At 42.8% G+C, this 26,074-nt stretch overlaps 1 protein-coding gene across 4 annotated transcripts in view; it reads right to left on the bottom strand.

The window, feature by feature from the left end:
* The window catches only part of CALCRL (calcitonin receptor like receptor), a 472,379-nt gene that overhangs the window by 156,406 nt on the left and 289,899 nt on the right, over positions 1-26,074 (bottom strand). For all 4 annotated transcript variants that reach the window (XM_044302866.1, XM_044302867.1, XM_044302868.1 and 1 more), the window contains one exon: positions 14,116-14,242. In XM_044302866.1, the coding sequence (XP_044158801.1) occupies positions 14,116-14,242 (127 nt within the window). The remainder of the gene's footprint in view (positions 1-14,115; positions 14,243-26,074) is intronic.

Here is a 26,074-nt window from a genome sequence, read left to right as displayed (position 1 = left end):
TTTGGGGGACATCTGTGGACGGGCCTTGAACAACAGACCGATGAGTGGTTGGTGCCAGTGAGCCTCAAGCCCGGCCTGATGGTGTGCAATAATGGGCGAAATCTCGTAGCAGCTCTGGGACTTCCCGGTTTGACGCACATCCCTTGTCTGGCACATGTGCTGATTTTGGTGGTGCAGAGGTTCCTTAAAAATTACCCCGATATGTCAGAGCTGCTGCATAAAGTGCGGGCCGTCTGTGCGCGCTTTCGGCATTCTCACCCTGCTGCCGCTCGCCTGTCAGTGCTGCAGCGTCACTTCGGCCTTCCCGCTCACCGCCTCATATGCAACGTGCCCACAAGGTGGAACTCCACCTTGCACATGCTGGCCAGACTGTCCGAGCAGAAGCAGGCAATAGTGGAGTTTCAAATGCAGCACGCACAGGTGAGTGCTCGGCGGAACAGCACCACTTCACCTCCAATGACTGGGCCTCCATGCGTGACCTGTGTTCCTTGTTGCGCTGTTTCGAGTACTCCACCAACATGGCCAGTGCCGATAACGCTGTTCTCAGCGTAACTATCCCACTTCTATGCCTCCTTGAAAAAACGCTGCTGGCGATAATGAAAGAGGATGTGGCACAGGAGGAGGAGGAGGAAGAGGGATCATTTCGTAGGGTTTCTGGCCAGTAATTCCCAAGTGGCTCCGAGGGTGGGCTCCTGCACCCACAAACCCAAGGTACACAATTGTCCAGCCAGGGCACAGTTCTGGAGGATGAGGAGGTGGAGGATGAGGAGGAGATAGAGGAGGAGGAACCATGTTCACAGCAGGGTGGCACCCAGACCAGCTCATGGCCATCACTGGTGCGTGGCTGGGGGGATACAGAGGACATAGACAATACACCTCCAACAGAGGACAGCTTTTCGTTGCCTCTGGGCAGCCTGGCATACATGAGCGATTACATGCTGCAGTGTCTCTGCAACAACCGCCGAGTCGCCCACATTCTAACTTGTGCTGATTACTGGGTGGCCACACTACTGGATCCCCGTTACAAGCACAACATACCATCCTTAATTCCGTCACTGGAGCGTGATCGTAAGATGCACGAGTACAAGCGCACGCTGGTAGACGCGCTGCTGGTGGCATTCCCACCTGACAGCGGGGGCAGAGTGGAAGCACAAAGCGGAGGCAGAGGACTAGAAAGATGTCGCCAATGCAGCTGGGGCACAGCCAGCACCTCAGAAGGCAGAGTTAGCATGGCTGAAATGTGGAAAAGCTTTGTCAGCACGCCACAACAACCAGCACCACTAGCTGATATGGGACGTCTTAGCAGGAGGCAGCATTTCATCAACCTGGTGGAGCAGTATGTGTGCCTAAACATATGGAATAACATTTTAGAAATTCTTCTATAATTGATGCGCGCCACCTCCTTTGATTCAATGCTTAAACTTTAACAAGTTGTACCACATTTGTGCTTCAATAATTTGTCCCACAATTCCGCTCTACTCTTTTAGCCAACATTTGCGATTCAATACTTTGCCCCACATTTCCGCTTTACTCTTTTGGCCCACATTTGGGATTCTGTAATTTGTCCCACATTTGCGATTTAACAGCTTTTCCCATATTTCCGCTCAATCACAATTTTTTTTTAATAAATTTGTCTCCCTTAAATTTGGTCTCTTTTTCTCACGCGCCATCTCCGGCGTGGAACCATGATTCGCCAATAACCGTGATCAACATGGTAGGCTCAGAAAAGAACATCGAAAGTTGAGAGAAGATATCGAAATAGATGGTGGATGGCACTGGGGAACCTCTACATAGGTGACAGGAACATACATTTTTAAAAATCGTCAATAACATTGTCAAGTGACATTTTTCAAATTTTGCAGAATAGAAACCCTTGCTCTGCATAGTTGACAGGGAATAAAATTTAATAAGTTCTTCATTAATGTGCGGCACATCCTTTCATTCAATGCTTAAACTTTAAAAAGTTGTCCCACTTGTACGCTTTAATAATTTGCCCCAAAATTCCACTTTTTTTTCAAATTTAAAATTATATCCTCCCTTGGATGTGGTCTCTCTTTCTCATGCTCCCTCTCTGGCCTGGCAACCACCCGTGATCAGCAAAGTAGGCGCAGAAAAGAACATCGAAAGTTGATAGAGCAGATATTAAATTGGATCGTGAACATCACAGGGACGTGCAACATGGTGGGGCAGTAAGTGTGCACACGCCTACACAAACTGACTGACAGGGTTCAGCCCCTGCAACTTCTGGGTCTCCAAATTGGGCATATGGCCTCAGCTTGCCCTTTACCTTTTGGAGGTGCTGGCCTACCCTGCAGCCAGTGTATTGTCTGAACGTGTGTTTAGCACGACTGCAGGGGGTTATCACAGGTTATATTTCCCAATGTTTTTGGGTGTACCCTAATTTAAAAAAATAAAAATACATTTAAAACCAAAAAGCAGTGTAGGCTACCTCCTCCACCGCCGCTTCCACCTACAGCGTCACATCCACCGCCTCCTCAACCTTCTACTCCATATGGACCTCGTCCTTCTAGATCGAGATTATTATTTTTACGTATTTTATGTTATTTAAAGTCATTTCCCTATCCACATTTGTTTGCAGAGCGCTTGCCATGCTCTTAACAACATTTTGATGCCTTTTGCAGCCCTCTAGCTCTTTCCATGACATTTTTACAGCCATTTTAGTGCTCAAAAGTTCGGGACCCAACTGACTTCAATGGGGTTTGGGGTCAAGTTCGGGTCCTGAACTCTAACTTTTTTCTGAAGTTCGGCCGAACCCAAACATCCAGGTGTCCAATCAATTCTAGTTACAACAGAAAGCGATGTGCTAAGACAGTTGTCAAGGCAGAAATCACTCCAATCGAGAATCTGTCTCGCTTGCCAATCGATAGTAGGGCTATGTTTGGTTAACCATGGTAAACCTAACACCAGAGGAGCAGGCAAACCCTCCAGCACAAAACATGAAATGGATTCAATATGAGAATCTCCCACCTTTAGGCGAATGTCCTGCACTATTTGACACAGACACTTTTGAGAGAGAGGGATGGAATCAATCTCAAACACAGAAATATTTTTGTCTAATGCGCTTGTTGTCAAACCATGCTTACGAACAAACTGGCCATCAACTAAGTTAACCCCTGCCTCACGGTCAATAAATACTTCCATTTCCACAGTTTTGGAATCCAGCGCCACCTTTGCAGGCAGGAGAAATCGGGTACTACCAGTAAAAGACAAAAGTACATTCTCAACTTCCCCATCCACACTACCAAGAGTCAGAAGAGGACTAGACACATTATGACCTTTTTCCCTTTTTCAACTTGATGTTTAACATAAGGACATATGTTAACAAAATGTCCTCCTAACCACAGAAAAAGCTAATTCTTTGCATAACCCTAAAGTTTTTATCACCTGATCCAGGTGTGACCGGACCCAACTGAATTGGCTCATCACCAGATAGGAGCTTAGAAACATACTAACATAGAATGTTTCGGCAGATAAGAACCATTTGGCCCATCTAGTCTGCCCAATATACTAAATACTATGAATAGCCCTTGACCCTATCTTATATGAAGGATGGCCTTATGCCTATCCCATGCATGCTTAAACTCCTTCACTGCATTTGCAGCTACCACTTCTGCAGGAAGGCTATTCCATGCATCCACTACTCTCTCAGTAAAGTAATACTTCCTGATATTACTTTTAAACCTTTGCCCCTCTAATTTAGAACTATGTACTCTTGTAGCAGTTTTTCTTCTTTTAAAAATTCTCTCCTCTTTTACCTTGTTGATTCCCTTTATGTATTTAAAAGTTTCTATCATATCCCCTCTGTTTCGTCTTTCTTCCAAGCTATACATGTTAAGGTCCTTTAATCTTTCCTGGTAAGTTTTATCCTTCAATCCATGTACTAGTTTAGTAGCTCTTCTCTGAACTCTCTCCAAAGTATCAATATCCTTCTAGAGATATAGTCTCCAGTACTGAGCACAATACTCCAAATGAGGTCTCACTAGTGCTCTGTAGAGCGGCATGAAAACCTCCCTCTTTCTACTAGTAATGCCCCTATACACTCATTTATACACATAGCATTTCCTGCTGCTCTATGAAATTGTCTGCCTACCTTTAAGTCTTCTAAAATAATGACCCCTAAATCCCTTTCCTCAGAAACTGAGGTTAGGACTGTATCACTGATTTTATATTCTGCTCTTGGGTTTTTACACCCCAGGTGCATTATCTTGCACTGATCAACATTAAATTTTAGTTGCCAGAATTTTGACCATTCCTCTAGTTTTCCTAAATCATTTTCCATTTGGTTTATCCCTCCAGGAACATCAACCCTGTTACAAATCTTTGTGATAAAGATATTAAACAATATGGGTCCCAGAACAGATCCCTGAGGTACCCCACTGGTAACAAGACCATGGTCTGAATATACTCCATTGACTACAACCCTCTGTTGTCTATCCCTCAGCCACTGCCTAATCCATTCAACAATATGGGAGTCCACGCACAAAGACTGCAATTTATTGATAAGCCTTCTATGTGGGACAGTTTTAAAAGCCTTACTAAAGTCCATCTATTATTTTAGTCACCCAACCAAAAAAGATCAATAAGTTTAGTTTGACATGATCGCCCTGAAGTAAACCCATGCTGTTTTTCATCTTTCAATCCATGGGATTTTAGATATTCCACAATCCTCTCAAGTATGGTTTCCATTAATTTCCCCACTATTGATGTCAGGCTTACGGGCCTATAGTTGCCTGATTCCTCCCTACTACCTTTCTTGTGAATGGGCATAAGATTTGCCAATTTCCAATCTTCTAGGACGACTCCTGTTGCCAATGATTGGTTAAATAAATCTGTTAATGGTTTTGCTAGTCTGCCGCTGAGCGCTTTTAATAGCTTTGGGTGTATCCCATCAGGCCCCTGTGACTTATTTGTATTAATTTTATACAGCTGACTTAGAACCTCTTCCTCTGTAAAGACACATGCATCAAAAGATTCATTAGTCTTCTTTCCTAACTGAGGTCCTTTTTCTTCATTTTCCTTTGTAAAAACTGAACAGGAGTATTCATTGAGGCAGTCAGCTAGTTCTTTATCTTCTTCCATATACCTTCCTTCTTTTGTTTTTAATTTGGTAACTCCTTGTTTTAGTTTCCTTTATTCATTTATGTATCTGAAGAATGTCTTATCACCTTTTTTCACTGACTGAGCTAATTTCTCTTCTGGAATGTGTGATATAGTGGGCACTCAATATCTGCTGTTACACATAGGGTACAACACATTTATTAAATGACATTACATAACATTTAAATACGACTCTATAAAATCACATAAAATTTTGCAGTATTGGAAAATGACAATTATTAAAAATAGATAAAATGAGAAATCATATCCTGTGTTTGAAATTCATAAATCAGATATCCATATCCTTTCCTAAAAAGTCCTTTAAGATATTTTCACACCAATTAGTGGTATGTAAAACGGTATTAAATTATTAGTAAAATCCGTCTGATGCAAATGTTCAATGTGTTGAATCCAAGTTATTCCTGGTACAGATTATCGGGGTGGTACTTGTAAATCAGGGATTAATTGAATGCAGTATGCCAATTGTACTTACTGCTAGTAGTCCGGTCTTTTTCTATTCCTGACTGTAATGGCGTCCCACTACAGATCAGGTCACTCACCCTTCTTCTTTTACCCGATAGCGTGTATGGGTCTGCGGCTCGTCCTGGTCTCCATTACCGCGTTGTTTAATGGCGTTCTTCCCGGTTCTGTTCAGCGTCCCACGTGTTGAGTAACTCACGTGATCGGAGCTTGGAAGACTTCCACGTGATCTGTGCTCTGTTCCGGAGGCGGTACCAACCTCTGTACGGACAATTACTCACAGATATTCCATGCAGTTTTTTCGAGCAGTTTTAGCGCAACACTGCCGATGGTTTAAGGTGCTGTACAGTGTCTTCTTAATGCCGGGATCTCATCCGCTATCGCTATGCTATACGCGTTTCGGGGTTACGTACCCCTTCATCAGTAGCTGGTTTATGAGATCCTCCTTACTTCCTTATATAATCATATAGGTTCCACCCCTTATTCTGATTAAAGTTCCTTGTGAAATCTGGTTCGGAACTTGTAAGATTTGGAGTTAGTTTACTTCATTATTCGCATCTGGATATATTCGTATGTGATTTTCATACGATTTTTTTACAATTTTTTCTTAATGTTCTCATCTCACTATAAGGTTACAATTTAAATGTCTTGATCTATAGTAATCGCTTGTTTATACATATTCGCAAGATAATAGACTCTCTCTATCAACATACATAATTAATAGCCAATACTCATAACATTGTGGGTATTTTCTATCATAATTTTTAATACCATATATATGCTGCTTAAAATCGATAATAAAATAATGAATTATTCTTATAATACTAAAACATTTTTTAATATATTTTAATAAATATTGTATTAGATTCACTATTTATTCGTTTCTCTACTGTACATTATCCGAGGGAGTAAGGGTGAGGGGCCCCACATCAAGAGGAGATCGGCGTGTCCATAATATAGCAAAACACCGATGTCCCATCAACATGGGGCACCAACACCTTATCCAAATCCAAATATCTCGAAGTCCGCGTTTAACCCTTCAGGTTGCAAGGTGTTAAAATCATATATACGTCTTGCTTCCTGCCGCGACATGTTCGAGATATGGTCCCCTCCTCTCCAGTGTACATCAATCTTTTCAAACGCCATAAATTTCAACAGAGAAGGATCTTGATTATGATAAATTTTAAAATGCTTTGACAGCGAGTGCTTTTCATATCCAGACCTAATTTTCGTCATATGTTCTCCTATCCTAGTTTTTAATAATCTTTTTGTACGTCCTATATACAGGTCCTTCTAAAAAAATTAGCATATTGTGATAAAGTTCATTATTTTCTGTAATGTACTGATAAACATTAGACTTTCATATATTTTAGATTCATTACACACAACTGAAGTAGTTCAAGCCTTTTATTGTTTTAATATTGATAATTTTGGCATACAGCTCATGAAAACCCAAAATTCCTATCTAAAAAAATTAGCATATCATGAAAAGGTTCTCTAAACGAGTTATTAACCTAATCATCTGAATCAACTAATTAACTCTAAACACCTGCAAAAGATTCCTGAGGCTTTTAAAAACTCCCAGCCTGGTTCATTACTCAAAACCGCAATCATGGGTAAGACTGCCAACCTGACTGCTGTCCAGAAGGCCATCATTGACACCCTCAAGCAAGAGGGTAAGACACAGAAAGAAATTTCTGAACGAATAGGCTGTTCCCAGAGTGCTGTATCAAGGCACCTCAGTGGGAAGTCTGTGGGAAGAAAAAAGTGTCGCAGAAAACGCTGCACAACGAAAAGAGGTGACCGGACCCTGAGGAAGATTGTGGAGAAGGACCGATTCCAGACCTTGGGGGACCTGCGGAAGCAGTGGACCGAGTCTGGAGTAGAAACATCCAGAGCCACCGTGTACAGGCGTGTGCAGGAAATGGGCTACAGGTGCTGCATTCCCCAGAAACAGCGGCAGAAGCGCCTGACCTGGGCTACAGAGAAGCAGCACTGGACTGTTGCTCAGTGGTCCAAAGTACTTTTTTCGGATAAAAGCAAATTTTGGAGGAAGACTGGGGAGAGGGAAATGCCAAAAAGCCTGAAGTCCAGTGTCAAGTCCCCACAGTCAGTGATGGTCTGGGGTGCCATGTCAGCTGCTGGTGTTGGTCCACTGTGTTTTATCAAGGGCAGGGTCAATGCAGCTAGCTATCAGGAGATTTTGGAACACTTCATGCTTCCATCTGCTGAAAAGCTTTATGGAGATGAAGATTTCATTTTTCAGCACGACCTGGCACCTGCTCACAGTGCCAAAACCACTGGTAAATGGTTTACTGGCCATGGTATTACTGTGCTCAATTGGCCTGCCAACTCTCCTGACCTGAACCCCATAGAGAATCTGTGGGATATTGGGAAGAGAAAGTTGAGAGACGCAAGACCCAACACTCTGGATGAGCTTAAGGCCGCTATCGAAGCCTCCTGGGCCTCCATAACACCTCAGCAGTGCCACAGGCTGATTACCTCCATGCCACGCCGCATTGAAGCAGTCATTTCTGCAAAAGGATTCCCGACCAAGTATTGAGTGCATAACTGAACATAATTATTTGAAGGTTGACTTTTTTTGTATTAAAAACACTTTTCTTTTATTGGTTGGATGAAATATGCTAATTTTTTTAGATAGGAATTTTGGGTTTTCATGAGCTGTATGCCAAAATCATCAATATTAAAATAATAAAAGGCTTGAACTACTTCAGTTGTATGTAATGAATCTAAAATATATGAAAGTCTAATGTTTATCAGTACATTACAGAAAATAATGAACTTTATCACAATATGCTAATTTTTTTTAGAAGGACCTGTATTGTTTCCTGCAAGGACATTCAATTAAATATAGGACGTTTGATGTGTTGCAGGATAAAAATGTATCAATTTCATATGAAAATGTACTCGTAGTGGTGGAAGCCTTATTGATCTTTTTAGGAAATTGCGTATTCTTACAATTATTGCACTTATTACACCTGTAAAATCCCTTTAAATTAAATAAATTATGATTAGTGTTTTCTTTCTTCCCATTCCTTATTGTTGGTGCTACCTTTAAAGCTAAATTTGGAGCCTTAGTATAAACCATTTGTGGACCCTTAGTTAGATATGGTCCTATCATTTTGTCTTTAACGACATGATGCCAGTGATTCTTTATAATGGTTTCAATTTTCTTGTATTGTGCGCTATAGGGTAGAATAATCCTCATTAGGTCATCTGTTTTCTTATCTGTTTCTTTATCTATCCCTAAGCTCTCTTTTTCTTCAAAAAATACTCTTCTATCCATATCATATACTTCTTTGAGGGATTTATCTACCTGTTTGACAGGGTATTTTTTTGATAAGGAATTGTTCTTTCATATCTGCTGCTTCTCTAATGTAATCTTCTTCTTTTGTGCAATTTCGCCTTAACCTTCTAAATTGACCCTTCTGCCTCTGCTTTAGAAGCTCTCATAACTTGTTTGGCCTCTCTCTGCCTAATCTTATAAATTTGCCTGTCATCCTTTTTTTTTTTTTTTTTGGCCACTTCTGCTGAGTACCACAGTGGTCTCTTCCTTTTTTGCTTTTACTGACAAGCCTAATGCAATTTTCTGTTGACTTCAATAGTGCTACTTTTAAGTAGTCCCATTTCTCCTGGACTCCATTGAAACTGTTTCAATCTGATAGAGACTCGTATACCACTAATCTAATTTTATAGAAGTCAGTTTTTCTAAAATCTAAAACTTTTGTTTTTGTGTGGTGTGGTGTAAACCACACTGACTGGTGATTACTAGATCCCAAGCTTTCCCCTACAGTAATATCAGATACCAAATTCCCATTTGTGAATACTACATCTAAAATGGCCTCCTTTCGGGTTGGCACCTCAACTACTTGCTGTAGAGATAATCCCAGTAGGGAATTTAGAATATCCGTACTCTTGGCAGAACTAGCTATTTTGGTTTTCAAGTTTACATCAGGAAGATTAAAGTCTCCCATAATGTCTCTTTACCCAGAGTGTTAGAAGAGACCGCTTCCCCGTATGATAATACGTCCCGAGCGAGATGAACTTTAGATCTCTCCCTCAGGCATCAATCAATACGCACCGCCAAAGACATGGCCGCCTCCAATGACTCTGTAATTACGTGAAATGCCAAGGCGTCCTTCAGGTTCTCAGACAGCCCTTGATAAAAATTGACTATGGAGAGCTGGGTCATTCCACTCCGTATTAGTTGCCCACCTCTTAAATTCAGAGCAATAGGACTCAGCAGAACGCTCTCCCTGACTGAGTGTAAACTTTCAGCAACAAAATAATAATCCCCACTTTCTGACTCTCGTCCCAGAAGAGCTAGGACACAGTCTGAAATATAATTTGCACAATTCCCTGAACCGAGCAAAGTTGTCACTTCCCCCGGAAAACCTATCCGGGAGAGCAACCTTTGGTTCAGGGCAGGCCTGGTTCCCGCTGCTGGAACCCACCACCTGTGGTCTCTGAAACTGTGCAGCGGCTGTGCGGAGGTCAGCCACCTCCAAAGACAGCCCCTGCATACGATCGACCAGTGCAGAAATAGTATCCATAGCTGCACTGAAAAAACAAAGGTTAACGGTTTGGGCGGTTGACAATTTCACAGGTTAAGGGAAAGGGAAAACACCAACTACACACCACAACGAATAGACAACAATCTAGGCCTCAAAAGCTAAGGAAGAGGGATGGTGACCTCCTAGTAATCCCTAGGCCTTTCCCTAACTCGTGCCAGGATGAGGAGATCCTGATGGTGGAAATACTTATACACCGGATTCCTAAAGCCCTGCTTAAACCAACGAGCCCTAGGATAGGTAGCAGGGGATGAGACAGCCGGTTCCTTCCAGAATGAAAGAACCTGCTTCTCCCTGAGGCCTAGAAACAACACACATCAGATAATAAGAAACAGCGAAGACAACAAGTACTTAGCTTAGAGATGTATGGAGAAGCAGGAGATACAAGACAAACCAGCACTAGCAACTCCAAGCAGAAACTATCAACCGCATGGTCAGCAGTATGAGGCGGATCTAAATAGAGTCTCATCACTGATAATGAGCGGCACCTGAGGAGAGGTGAGATCCTGCCAAACAACAACATACATAGAGGAAAACAGAGAGACCTGTCAGATACCCTCACGTGCAGCAAGTCTATCCGATCTTCTCACCTCACTCACAGGAGTGGACGTGACAGCAGCTGAGCCAGCAGGGTGGTAACGTGGCTGTGATCAGCAGGGTGGCAGCAGTGTGAGATGTGTTGCCAAACGTGACCAGGGTAGCCCACCTATCTGGAAAGATGTAGTGTACATGGGTTCATGGAGGCATCAGTAGCAGGCAGTTAGCACGGAGCAGTGGGGAAAAAAATTCCACACTCATGGTGAGGGATTTTCATCAAGCCGTCGGAGGACGTCAGCATGGCCCACTCTGTGACTGGGCCACTGTGGTGACCACTCAAGCGATTCTTCATGAGATTCCCACCCTCACCACTCTGTGACTGGGCCATTGTGTTGTTGACTCATGCGATTCCTAACCTCACCACTCTGTGAATGGGCCACTATGTTGACGACTCATGTGATTCTCACCCTCACCACTCTGTGACTGGGCCACTGTGTTGACAACTCATGCAATTCCCACCCTCACCACTCTGTGACTGGGCCACTGTGTTGACGACTCATGCGATTCCCACCCTCACCACTCTGTGACTGGGCCACAGTGTTGACGACTCATGCGATTCCCACACTCCCCACTCTGTAACTGGGCCACTGTGTTGACTCCTCATGGTGTTGCCACCCTCTCCATTCGGTCAATGGGGCATTACTTGTTTCAGAGTGTAACAGAACAGGTTCTGTAGAAATCTATGTGGAATCAGCTGACAACGATGTAAAAGGAGTGCGCTTCTTCACTCCATAGTAGAATGTTGTGCCACTGCATGGTTATTTATACCTGACGCTAACATTGAACTGTAAGGCTGAGTTCACACTTGAGTTATTTGGTCAGTTTTGGCCCCATAACTAACCAAATAAGTGAAGTGTGAATTGATCCTAAGCGTGACGCCTGTCATCTGCGTGTTATACTGACTCTCAATACTGTTTCACTAGCACAGCAGACTACCTATGTATGTCTCTGCAATGCACAGTGTTGTTCACCACTATGCAGGCTCTCTGCAGCCAGAAAATAGCAGTTTTTTTTGTATGTGATTCGTCACAAATAAATTTGGATTGAATCAAATCTTTTTGGGAAATTCGTCGAACCGTCAGAACCGAATTTTTGAGAAATTCACTCATCTCTAATCATAAGGATAGTTTATCAATATCAAATTAATAGATAACCGTTTTAAGTACTAGTGACAAATAGGTTTTTTGTTTTAGCACTATTCAGCTACTCAGGACTGACAACAATCACTCTAAACAATTTGGCATGATGAGCAGTCTAATCTCATTTGCTATAAAATACCAAAATGACGCTGCTGCCCAGCTTGGGGTGCTACACAATACACAGTTTTTCAGAAAAACATCATAGTACTAAATACTATATAAAATAATATGCAGCAAAAAGAAAAAGAATATACAAATCAAGTCACATTAATTTAACCACTAGCTAATATCCAGGGTACTGCCGTGTAGAGCACAGACACGGCTGGGAGTGACTCAATAAGGTTCAGGTAGGTTGTAGCAGGTATCTGTAGCCATGCTAATTGTAGTGCATTGCACAGCTGCTGGAGGGTGCATGGGGAAAGATACATGGAGCAAACATGACAATCAAGATGGTCCAACAGATGCTCAATTGGGTTCAAGTCTGGGGAATCAGGAGGTCAGGGAAATCTTGGTCATGCTCTTACAACGGTAAGGCTGAGTTCACACTGGGGGGAATGGGATCTTCCAAGAAGACAATGCAACATGTCTAGCCATGTGACATGTCGCATTGTCTTCTTGGAAGATCCCATTCCCCCCAGGGAAGACAATCAGCATGTATGGTAGGGATGGGTGATATGGCCTAAAATCTATATTGCGATATAATTTTAAGCATGTGCGATGTGCGATATGTGATATATCGCGATATATTGTTTTCTATATTTTTTTTTGGGGGGGTGTTTAAACTTTTTATTTTTTTTACTTTTTATTTAATAACTATTAGCCTCCTTGGGCTAGAACACTGAGGGAGCTGAGTCCCCTCCCCTAAATAGTGCCATCCACAGATCCCCCTCCCCTAAATAGTGCCATCCACAGATCCCCCTCCCCTAAACAGTAACATCCACTGATCCTCCTCCCCTAAACAGTAACATCCATAGATCCCCCTCCCCTAAACAGTAATATCCACAGATCCCCCTCCCCTAAATAGTGCCATCCACAGATCCCCCTCCCCGACGCTCACAGGAGAACATTTATAAACTAATCAGTAACTTTAACCATTGCTAATCTCTTTATTGGATTACTTACTCTGTCTTAGCTCCAGTAACAGCAGGCAGTGCGGGCGTCGCTCACTCATTGACGTAACGTGCCTGCTCCTCCCACTAGGCGGCGCAGGCTCGTGACGTCAGTGAGTGGGCGCCGCCCGCACTGCCTGCTGTTACCGGAGCCAAGACAGAGTAAGGAATCCAATAAAGAGATTAGCAATGATTAAAGTTAAAGTTAATGATTAGTTTTTTAAATGCTCTCCTGTGAGCGGCGTGGCCCTGTATATTCTAACCCCCAGGCAAGCGTCCCTGTCATCATGGGAATGCCTGGGGGTTAGAATATACCATCGGATTTAAGTTTTCACGATCTCACTGAGATTGTGAAAACTCAATGATTTACTGTCAGTCCCTCACCTCCTCCTCCTCCTCAGTTCTCATTGGTGTTCAGCGGCAGCTGCGCACAGTGGGGAGGGACTCCCTCCTTCTCCACTGTGCCGGCTCAGGAGAACATGGTACACGCAGAGAGCGCGATCATATCGCGGTCCGGCGATATGCACAAAATCAATATCGTCGCACAAATTTATATCGCATATCGCCCACCTCTAATGTATGGTATGTGTTTATGTGAGCTGCAAGGATGGCTTCATACTCAAAATGAGAGTCCCTTTCAAATGGATGAGTGGGCCTAGAGGATGACACAAAAACTAACTCCATCAGTGGAGGTCCAATTCCGATACTGCAGCAAAAATTGAAGCATCTTCTGCCAATGCAACTTTGTTTGCAGATGTGTAGTGACCATCCATCTGCTTCGGTGTCCCATATACACTAGGGTTTGCTCAACTGTTGTTTTATACATGTCTGGTAGCCCCCTGGTTCATTCTGGCAGTGAGCTAGCCATGGCCAACGTTCCTCTCTCACATGAATGGCACGTGGTGCTGTGCAGTTTCCACACTGCTTTTTTTGCAATGGTGCCACAATACACTTTCAAAGTAGGAAGTGGTCATAATAATATAACTCAAACAGGCAACCAGTATTTTATCATTTAACTCTAAAACAACCTGGTGCTTACATGTGGATATTCATTTAATTATACATTTAGTTTAAACTTACTGGGTTCGTAGCCACCAAAGGTTGGTTGTTTGCCACAGCTGTTAATGAAATAATTGTGACAACTGAATTGCAGACAAAGGACAAAAAGAGATTCTTGTGAAGTGTAATTCTCTGGCAGCTTAAATTTCTGAAACAGAAAGAATGTAAATGTAATTAAATTATATTGCATATATATTAAACATGTCAAAATAATTCTGAGATACAAAAAGCACACAAGCATCAGTATTATTAGAGCAATATGTGCCACCAGCAATTTTTTATCTAAAAAATAATTTGTAATATATAGTGCCAGTTGTGTCTCCATACAGTGATCAACTGTTTTCTGTGGGCTGATTCACATTTCTCTTTGCAAATTACCTAACAGTTTCATCAAGAAAATTTCCCATTTTTTTATTGCAAATCCTCAATTTGTCTCATGTACATAAAGTCAGCGTAGAACTCAGGTGCCTTATTTGCTTACTTAACCCTTATTGACCCAGCTCATTTTACTTTTACCCCTTTGGGATACAGCCTTATTTCAACTTAAGGACTTGGCCATTTTTTGCAAATCTAACCAGTGTCACTATAAGTGGTGATAACTTTAAAACCCTTTGACTTATCCAGGCCATTCTGGGATTGTTTTGTCGTCACATATTGTACTTCATGACACTGGTAAACTTAAGTAAAAAAATAATAACTTTATTTCATAAAAAAAAATAAAAAATTAACCCAAAATTTGCAAAAAATTGCAAATTTCCAAGGTTTCCTGAGGCCGGGACCTGACACCACGGGCACCGCCGCAAGCACTGAAGTGTTCTCAAGTAAGTGGTGCTGTCCTATTTACATTTTTTTGACCTTAAGGACTTGGACTTGCAAATCTGACCAGTGTCACTTTAAGTGCTGATAACTTTAAAACGCTTTGACTTATCCAGGCCATTCTGAGATATTTTTTTCGTCAAATATTGTACTTCATGACACTGGTAAAATGAAGCAAAAACAATTCATTTTTATTTATAAAAAAATACCACATTTACCAAAAAAATATAAAAAATTGCAAATTTCCAAGTTTCAATTTCTCTACTTCTATAATACATAGTAATACCTCCAAAAATCGTTATTACTTTACATTCCCCATATGTCTACTTCATGTTTGGATCATTTTGGGAATGATATTTTATTTTTTGGGGATGTTACAAGGCTTAGAGGTTTAGAAGCAAATCTTGAAATTTTTCAGAAATTTTAAAAAACCCAATTTTTAGGGACCAGTTGAGGTCTGAAGTCACTTTGCGAGGCTTATATAATAGAAACCACCCAAAAATGACCCCATTCTATAAACTACACCCCTCAAGGTATTCAAAACTGATTTTACAAACTTTGTTAACCCTTTAAGTGTTCCACAAGAATTTATGGAAAATAGAGATACAATTTCAAAATTTCACCTTTTTGGCAGACTTTCTATTTTAACAATTTTTTTTCCAGTTACAAAGCAAGGGTTAACAGCCAAACCAAACTCAATATTTATGGCCCTGATTCTGTAGTTTACAGAAACACCCCATATGTGGTTGTAAACCGCTATACGGACACACGGCAGGGCACAGAAGGAAAGTAATGCCATACGGTTTTTGGAAGGCAGATTTTGGACTGGTTTTTTTTACACCATGTCCCATTTGAAGCCCCCCTGATGCACCCCTAGAGTAGAAACTCCCAAAAAGTGGCCCCATTTTAGAAACTACGGGATAGGGTGGCAGTATTGTTAGTACTAGTTTAGGGTACACATGATTTTTGATTGCTCTATATTACACTTTTTGTGAGGCAAGGTAACAAGAAATAGCTGTTTTGACACCGTTTTTATTTTTGGTCATTTAAAACATTCATCTCACAGGTTAGATCATGTGATATTTTTTATAGACCAGGTTGTCACGGATGCGGCAATATTGAATATGTATACTTTTTTTTTTTATGTATGTAAGTTTTACATAATGATTTCTTTTTTTAAACCAAAAAAATCATGTTTTAGTCTTCCCATAGTCTGAAAGCCATAATTTTTTTAGTTTTTGGGCGATTACCTTGGGTAGGGTTTGATTTTTGCGGGATGAGATGACGGTTTTATTGGCACTATTTTGGTGTGTGTGTGAAATTTTGATCGCTTGCTATTACACTTTTTGTGATGTAAGGAGACAAAAAAAATGGCTTTTTTACACCGTTTTTATTTTAATTTTTTAACGGTATTCACCTGAGGCGTTAGGTCATGTGATATTTTTATAGAGCAAGTTATTACGGACACTGTGATAGCTAATATGTATCATTTTTTTTATTTATGTAAGTTTTACACAATGATTTCATTTTTGAAGCCAAAAAAAATAATGTTTTAGTGTTTCCATAGTCTGAGAGCCATCATTTTTTTAGTTTTTGGCCGATTACCTTAGGTAGGGTATGATTCTTGCGGGATGAGATGACTGTTTTATTGGCATTATGTTGGAGTGCATGTGACTTTTTGATCGCTTGCTATTACACTTTTTGTGATGTAAGATGACCAAAAATTTTTTATTTAGCACAGTTTTTAATTTACATTTTTTACGGTGTTCATCTGAGGGGTTAGGTCATGTGATATTTTTATAGAGCCGGTCGATACGGACGCGGCGATACCTAATATGTCTCAGGTATCGGCTCATTTTTTGCGGGATGAGGTGACGGGTAGATTGGCACTATTTTGGTGGGCAAACGCCCTTTTAATCGCTTGCTGTTGTACTTTTTGTGATGAAAGGTGACAAAAAAAATTGTTTATTTAGCACAGTTTTTATTTTTTATGGTGTTCATCTGAGGGGTTAGGTCATGTGATATGTTTATAGAGCTGGTCGATACGGAAGCGGCGATACCCAATATGTATACTTTTTTTTCCCTCCTATTTTTTTACCAAATTTTTTTAACTTTATTTGGGGAAAATGACGTTTTTCTTTATTTTTACTTGAAACGTTTAATTTTTTGGGGGAAAACTTTATTTTTTGTCCCACTTTGGGATTTGAACTTTTGGGGGTCTAATCCTTTACAATGCATTCCAATACTTCTGTATTGGAATGCATTGGAATACACATGTATGAGTAATACTGTGTGTATTACTCATACAGCTTCCGGCATGCGAGTTCCAGTGGGCTGGATCTCACAGGCTCGTCACCGGAAGGCAGCGCGATGCGGGGGACCCCCCTGCGCATTTAGCCAAGGTGCCTGCTCAATGATTTGAGCAGGCACCTTGTTCCGATCGGCAGCGGTGATCGGAAATACACATGACGTACCGGTACGTCATGTGTCCTTAAGTACCAGGACAACATGCTGTACCGGTACGTCATGTGTCCTGAAGAGGTTAAAGGAGTATTTGATTTTTTAGTTTTTGTTTATATAATAGGAAATCATACAATGTGTGATACACTACACATCATGCGATTTCTGAAATTCAGTAAGCAGCAGTGTTACATGACATCCAAGTGCTGGGGGCACATTCATGTGATATGTAAAAGGACCAGTAGTGGAATCATGATTTTTATTGTAGTTATTACAGTAACTACATCATGTGCCTGTCTCTAAGTGATGCTGTCATTAGGGATAAGCGAACCCGAACTGTATTTTGGGGTGTTCGTCACACGGACCCGAACATTTTCGTAAAAGTCCGGGTTCGGTGTTCAGCGCTTTTTGAAAGGCTGCAAAGCAGCCAATCAACAAGCGTCATACTACTTGCCCCAAGAGGCCATCACAGCCATGCCTACTATTGACATGGCTGTGATTGACCAGTGCAGCATGTGACCCAGCCTCTATTTAAGCTGGAGTCACGTAGCGCCGCACGTCACTCTGCTCTGATCAGTGTAGGGATAGGATGCAGCTGCTGCTGTTAGGGCGAGATTAGGCAGTGATTTAGTCTTCAAAAACAATTACTGAAGTGATCGATGTACAGCTGTGTATCATTCAACCTCTGCTATTTAATTGCTCAATGTTTTAAGGCTGCCCAGAGCGTTTTTTTGTCACTTTTTCTGGGGTGATCGGCGGCCATTTTGTGTCTTGTGGTGCGCCAGCACAAGCTGCCACCAAGTCCATTTAACCATCAATAGTGTGTTTTTTTTTGTTGCTATATCCTACATCAGGGGCTTGGCTGTGCTTGCTATTTTATTGAGGGGTGAAATACAATTGCAAAAATAGCAGTACCCTAAATCTGGTGTTTCAGCTGTGGCTAGCCAATTGTAATACTGTCTGCTGTCTGGCAAAGGATATATATTTTTTCTGGGTTGAAATACAATTCCCAAATTAGCAATTCCCTTAATCAGTGGTTTCTGCTGTAGCAGGCCAAGTTTAAATCTATCCATAAAATGGTATATTACATTGAAGGTGCTGATAGGGTCATTCTCAATAACTTCACACGTTACGGTACAGCTCCAAGTCTAATTCTGTCCATAAACGTATACCTGTCACCCAGCGCCTAAATAATAGGACTACAATTTATATTCAGCTAAATCTGTGTTTACTGCTGTGGCTGGTCAAGTTATTTAGTGTCCGCCAAAGCACAGTTTTTGTTCTGGGTTGAAATACAATTCCCAACTTAGCAATTCCCTAAATCAGTGGTTTCTGCTGTATCAGGCCAAATTTAAATCTATCCATAAATAGTGTTGAGCGCGAATATTCGAATATCGAATTTTTTTCGCGAATATCGGCACTTCGCTAATTCGCGAATATTTCGAATATAGTGATATAAATTCGATATTTCGAATATTCTTTTTTTTTTTTTTTTATTGTTATATTTTTTTCTTTCCCACTTCCCTAAAGTTGTTCTTACCTGTCCTTTGGATTCCTGGCTTCCTGGCTGCTCCAGTCAGTGCCCGTTGCCGCTTCTGCCGACTTCCATGCTCATGGAGCGTCCCCATCACCATGGGAACATCTCCATATACTAGAATGTACTGTCGGATTTGAGAATTACGTTGAAATCGCAATTCGATTTTTTCAAGTTATAATAATCGAATTTCGATTTTAACTTAGCACTGCTATATGCCATATTAGGCTAACTAATATGGCATATAGCAGTGCTAAGTTAAAATCGAAATTCGATTATTATAACTTGAAAAAATCGAATTGCGATTTCAACGTAATTCTCAAATCCGACAGTACATTCTAGTATATGGAGTCGTTCTAATGGTGATGGGGACGCTCCATAAGCATGGAATATGGCTTCAATGGCTTGGTAGAATTAGCGAATTGACGAATATATTCGTTATATTCCACAAAACGAATATAACGAATGTATTCGTCATATTCCACAAAACGAATATAACGAATGTATTCGTCATATTCCACAAAACGAAGATAACGAAGTATTCTGCATCTTCATTTTAGCTACCTATTCATCAATTTCGCTAATTCTAGCAATGATATAGGAAAGTTGACTATAGAGACAGCTAAGTATAATTCGCTATGCGATTATATGACTGCTTTTTTTTATAAATAGTATAATTATAATAATTATCAGGTATTATAATTATTCTATTTATTTAAAAAAAAAGCAGTAATATAATCGCATAGCGAATTAAACTTAGCTGTCTCTATAGTCAACTTTCCTATATCATTGCTAGAATTAGCGAAATTGATGAATAGGTAGCTAAAACGAAGATGCAGAATACTTCGTTATCTTCGTTTTGTGGAATATGACGAATACTTCGTTATTTTCATTTTGTGGAATATGACGAATACATTCGTTATATTCGTTTTGTGGAATATAACGAATATATTCGTCAATTCGCTAATTCTACCAAGCCATTGAAGCCAACCATATAGTAAACCAGGTCCAAGTTGGAATCGCAATTCGATTATGTCAAGTTATAATAATCGAATTTCGATTTTAACTTAGCACTGCTATATGCCATATTAGGCTAACTAATATGGCATATAGCAGTGCTAAGTTAAAATCGAAATTCGATTATTATAACTTGAAAAAATCGAATTGCGATTTCAATAGGAGAGTAGCCTTTAAGTTAAAATCGAAATTCGATTATTTAAATCGCATATTAATCGCGATAACAAGAATAATGACGAATATTCGATTTCGACGAATATAAAACGAATATTCTATCGAATATTCGCGAATTTCGTCGAAATCGAATATGGCACCTGCCGCTCATCACTATCCATAAAAGGGTATATTAGATTGAAGGTGCGGATAGGGTAATCCTCAATAACTTCCCACGCTACCGTGCATTTCCAAGTCTAATTCTGTCCATAAACGTATACCTGTCATCCAGCGCCTAAATAATAGGCCTACAATTTATATTCAGCTAAATCTGTGTTTACTGCTGTGGCTGGTCAAGTTATTTAGTGTCCGCCAAAGCACAGTTTTTGTTCTGGGTTCAAATACAATTCCCAACTTAGCAATTCCCTAAATCAGTGGTTTCTGCTGTATCAGGCCAAATTTAAATCTATCCATAAAAGGGTATATTAGATTGAAGGTGCGGATAGGGTCATCCTCAATAACTTCACACGCTACCGTGCATTTCCAAGTCTAATTCTGTCCATAAACGTATACCTGTCATCCAGCGCCTAAATACTAGGCCTACAATTTATATTCAGCTAAATCTGTCGTTACTGCTGTGCCTGTATTAGTGTAATACGGTACCTAAATAGATAGCCAGATAGTGTTAGGTGCCTGTAAAAAAAGGCCTGAATTTGAATTCAATACATTGGGCCAAATATTTTTTTCTTATTGTGGTGAACAATGAGGAAAACATCTAGTAAGGGACGCGGACATGGTCGTGGTGTTAGTGGACCTTCTGGTGCTGGGAGAGGACGTGGCCGTTCTGCCACAGCCACACGTCCTAGTGTACCAACTACCACAGGTCTTAGTAAACGCCAGAATTTACAGCGATATTTGGTGGGGCCCAATGCCGTTCTAAGGATGGTAAGGCCTGAGCAGGTACGGGCATTAGTCGATTGGGTGGCCGACAGTGGATCCAGCACGTTAACATTATCTCCCACCCAGTCTTCTGCAGAAAGCGCACAGATGGCGCCTGAAAACCAAGCCCATCAGTCTGTCACATCACCCCCATGCATATCAGGGAAACTGTCTGAGCCCCAACTTATGCAGCAGTCTCTTATGCTGTTTGAAGACTCTGCTAACAGGGTTTCCCAAGGGCATCCACCTACCCCTTCCCCAGCGGTGGAAGACCTAGAATGCACTGACGCAAAACCACTTATGTTTCCTGATGATGAGGACATGGGAATACCACCTCAGCACGTCTCTGATGATGAAACACAGGTGCCAACTGCTGCGTCTTTCTGCAGTGTGCAGACTGAACAGGAGGTCAGGGATCAAGACTGGGTGGAAGACGATGCAGGGGACGATGAGGTCATAGACCCCACATGGAATTAAGGTCGTGCCACTGACTTTCAGAGTTTGGAGGAAGAGGCAGTGGTGAGACCGAGCCAACAGCGTAGCAAAAGAGGAAGCAGTGGGCAAAAGCAGAACACCCGCCGCCAAGAGAGTCCGCCTGCTACTGGCCACCGCCATCTGGGACCGAGCACCCCAAAGGCAGCTTCAAGGAGTTCCCTGGCGTGGCAGTTCTTCAAACAATGTGCTGACGACAAGACCCGAGTGGTTTGCACGCTGTGCCATCAGAGCCTGAAGCGAGGCATTAACGTTCTGAACCTTAGCACAACCTGCATGACCAGGCACCTGCATGCAAAGCATGAACTGCAGTGGAGTAAACACCTTAAAAACAAGGAACTCACTCAGGTTCCCCCTGCTACCTCTTCTGCTGCTGCCACCTCAGCCTCTTCCTCCGCCTCTGAAGGAAAGTTGGCACCTGCCGCCCAGCAAACAGAGGATGTACCACCAACACCACCACCTCCGTCACCAAGCATCTCAACCATGTCACACGGCAGCGTTCAGCTCTCCATCTCACAAACATTTGAGAGAAAGCGTAAATTCCCACCTAGCCACCCTCGATCCCTGGCCCTGAATGCCAGCATTTCTAAACTACTGGCCTATGAAATGCTGTCATTCAGGCAGGTGGACACAGACCGCTTCAAACAGCTCATGTCGCTTGCTGTCCCACAGTATGTTGTTCCCAGCCGCCACTACTTCTCCAAGAGAGCCGTGCCTTCCCTGCACAACCAAGTATCCGACAAAATCAAGTGTGCACTGCGCAACGCCATCTGTGGCAAGGTCCACCTAACCACAGATACGTGGACCAGTAAGCACGGCCAGGGACGCTATATCTCCCTAACTGCACACTGGGTAAATGAAGTGGCGGCTGGGCCTCAGGCGGAGAGCTGTTTGGTGCACGTCCTTCCGCCGCCAAGGATCGCAGGGCATCATTCTTTGCCTTCTTTGGGGGACAGGCCCCACACTGCCCAGGAGTTGTGCCGGGGTATTGAACAACAGACAGACGAGTGGTTGCTGCCGGTGAGCCTCAAGCCCGGCCTGGTGGTGTGCGATAATGGGCGAAATCTCGTCGCAGCTCTGGGACTAGCCGGTTTGACACACATCCCTTGCCTGGCGCATGTGCTGAATTTGGTGGTGCAGAAGTTCATTCACAACTACTGTGGGTGAGGTTAAAGCAGTCTAATTGCCAATTAATAATCCACAGCTGAAACACTGCTTTTACTCTGTATATAAGATTTGTCAGTCTTATTCTCTGTGTCATGAGGAAGGATCTGTAATATATGTTGATCCGAAACATGTTAATGAAATGAGCCTGATGTTTGGTTTTTAAGCACGTTTCCTAATAAAATACGCACTGCGAGGTGAAGCCGGAGAATCTACTTTTTTAGTTCATTCCCAACTACCCCGACATGACAGAGCTGCTGCATAAAGTGCGGGCCGTCTGCGCGCGCTTCCGGCGTTCACATCCTACCGCTGCTCGCCTGTCTGCGCTACAGCGTAACTTTGGCCTTCCCGCTCACCACCTCATATGCGACATGCCCACCAGGTGGAACTCCACCTTGCACATACTGGACAGACTGTGCGAACAGCAGCAGGCCATAGTGGAGTTTCAGCTGCAGCATGCACGAGTCAGTCGCACTGCGGAACAGCACCACTTCACCTCCATGCGAGACCTGTGTGCCCTGTTGCGCTGTTTCGAGTACTCCACCAACATGGCCAGTGGCGATGAGGCCGTTATCAGCATTACAATACCAATTCTATGTCTCCTTGAGAAAACACTTAGGGCGATGATGGAAGAGGAGGTGGCCCAGGAAGAGGGAGAGGGGTCATTTTTAGCACTTTCAGGCCAGTCTCTTAGAAGTGACTCAGAGGGAGGTTTTTTGCAACAGCAGAGGCCAGGTACAAATGTGGCCAGACAGGGCCCACTACTGGAGGACGAGGAGGAGGTGAAGGAGGATGAGGATTTAGCATGTTCACAGCGGGGTGGCACCCAGCGCAGCTCGGGCCCATCACTGGTGCGTGGCTGGGGGGAAATGCAGGACGATGACGATACGCCTCCCACAGAGGACAGCTTGTCCTTACCTCTGGGCAGCCTGGCACACATGAGCAACTACATGCTGCAGTGCCTGCGCAACGACAGCAGAGTTGCCCACATTTTAACGTGTGCGGACTACCGGGTTGCCATCCTGCTGGATCCCCGGTACAAAGACAATGTGCCCACCTTACTTCCTGCACTGGAGCGTGATAGGAAGATGCGCGAGTACAAGCGCACGTTGGTAGACGCGCTACTGAGAGCATTCCCAAATGTCAAAGGGGAACAAGTGGAAGCCCAAGGCGAAGGCAGAGGAGGAGCAAGAGGTCGCCAACGCAGCTGTGTCACGGCCAGCTCCTCTGAGGGCAGGGTTAGCATGGCAGAGATGTGGAAAAGTTTTGTCAACCCCTTTTATGCCTTGGAGGTGCTGGCCTGCCCGGCGGCCAGCGTTTTGTCTGAACGTGTATTCAGCACGGCAGGGGGAGTCATTACAGACAAACGAAGCCGCCTGTCTACAGCCAATGTGGACAAGCTGACGTTCATAAAAATGAACCAGGCATGGATCCCACAGGACCTGTCCATCCCTAGTGCAGATTAGACATTTATAACTACCTCCCCTTAACCATATATTATTGTACTCCAGGGCACTTCCTCATTCAATCCTCTTTTTATTTTCATTTTACCATTATATTGCGGGGCAACCCAAAGTTGAATGAACCTCTCCTCTGTCTGGGTGCCGGGGCCTAAAAATATCTGACAGTGGCCTGTTCCAGTGTTGGGTGACGTGAAGCATGATTCTCTGCTATGACATGAAGCCTGAATCTCTGCTATGGGACCTCTCTCCTCTGTCTGGGTGCCGGGGCCTAAATATCTGACAGTGGCCTGTTCCAGTGGTGGGTGACATGAAGCCTGATTCTCTGCTATGGGACCTCTCTCCAATTGATATTGGTTAATTTTTATTTAATTTTAATTCATTTGTTTGCAGGGGATTTACCTACATGTTGCTGCCTTTTGCAGCCCTCTAGCCCTTGCCTGGGCTGTTTTACCGCCTTTTTAGTGCCGAAAAGTTCGGGTCCCCATTGACTTCAATGGGGTTCGGGTTCAGGGCGAAGTTCGGGTCGAGTTCGGATCCCGAACATTTCCGGGAAGTTCGGATGAACTTCTCGAAACCCGAACATCCAGGTGTTCGCTCAACTCTAGTTGTCATGTTGTTAATAAAGTTTAATGCAAAAAGCAAACAGCACCCACACAGATCTGCTTCTACACTGACAGACATGAGGGGCTGCCGCAGGTAACACATGTTACTGTACATGTTTTGCTCCTCAATACACTACTATTCACCTGATATGGTCTTGTACACATCTCAATTTTGCTCTATGTCAAGCGGATATGTTTGTAAACAGAAAAAACGTATACAAACATATAGCTTGACGTACCCATAGACTATAATTAGGCAAACATAGTTTGAAAGTGCATTCTTTTGTCACCGTTTATGCTTCTGTATGTTTATTTTGCAGGACAGAACAGCATAGCATACATAAACTTTTTTAATTTGCAGTAAATGGAAGACGGATGGAAACGTAAGACAATACGTTTTAATCTGTTAAACATATCCGTTTTTATCCAGACACTTCCTACTTTCTTTGATATACTTCAAATATTTTTAAAAGAGAAAGTTTTCCAAAAAACGTATACCGTATTTTTCACCGTATAAGACGCACCGGCCCATAAGACGCACCAAGGTTTTTGGGGAGGAAAATAAGAAAAAAAAATGTTTTAACCAAAAGGTGTGCTGTGTGTTTGGTGGGTTTGGAACTAATGGTGGTCTGTGGATGGCACTATTACTGGGGATCTGTGGATGACGGACACTGTTATGGGGGGAATCTGTGGATGACTGACACTGTTATGGGGGGGATCTGTGGATGACGGACACTTATGGGGGGGATCTGTGGATGACGGACACTGTTAAGGGGGGGATCTGTGGATGACGGACACTGTTATGGGGGGGATCTGTGGATGACGGACACTGTTATGGGGGGGATCTGTGGATGACAGACACTGTTATGGGGGGGATCTGTGGATGACGGACACTGTTATGGGGGGGATCTGTGGATGACGGACACTGTTATGGGGGGGATCTGTGGATGACGGACACTGTTATGGGGGGATCTGTGGATGACTGACACTGTTATGGGGGGATCTGTGGATGATGGACACTGTTATGGGGGGGATCTGTGGATGACGGACACTGTTATGGGGGGGATCTGTGATGGACACTGTTATGGGGGGATCTGTGGATGATGGACACTGTTATGGGGGGGATCTGTGGATGACGGACACTGTTATGGGGGGGATCTGTGATGGACACTGTTATGGGGGTATCTGTGGCTTGCACTGTTACAGGGGGATCTGTGGCTGGCACTGTTACAGGGGGGATCTGTGGATGGCACTGTTATATATGTGTCATCCACAGGCCCTCCCAGCCCATAACTGTGCCATCCACAGATCCCCCGCTGCTCCTGTATACAAATATAAGA

The sequence above is a fragment of the Bufo gargarizans genome, chromosome 8 (genome assembly GCF_014858855.1).
Source record: "Bufo gargarizans isolate SCDJY-AF-19 chromosome 8, ASM1485885v1, whole genome shotgun sequence".
In the NCBI taxonomy this organism is placed as follows: Eukaryota; Metazoa; Chordata; class Amphibia; order Anura; family Bufonidae; genus Bufo; species Bufo gargarizans.
Note: the sequence above shows the minus strand (reverse complement) of the source record. Positions and strands in the feature narration are given on the sequence as shown.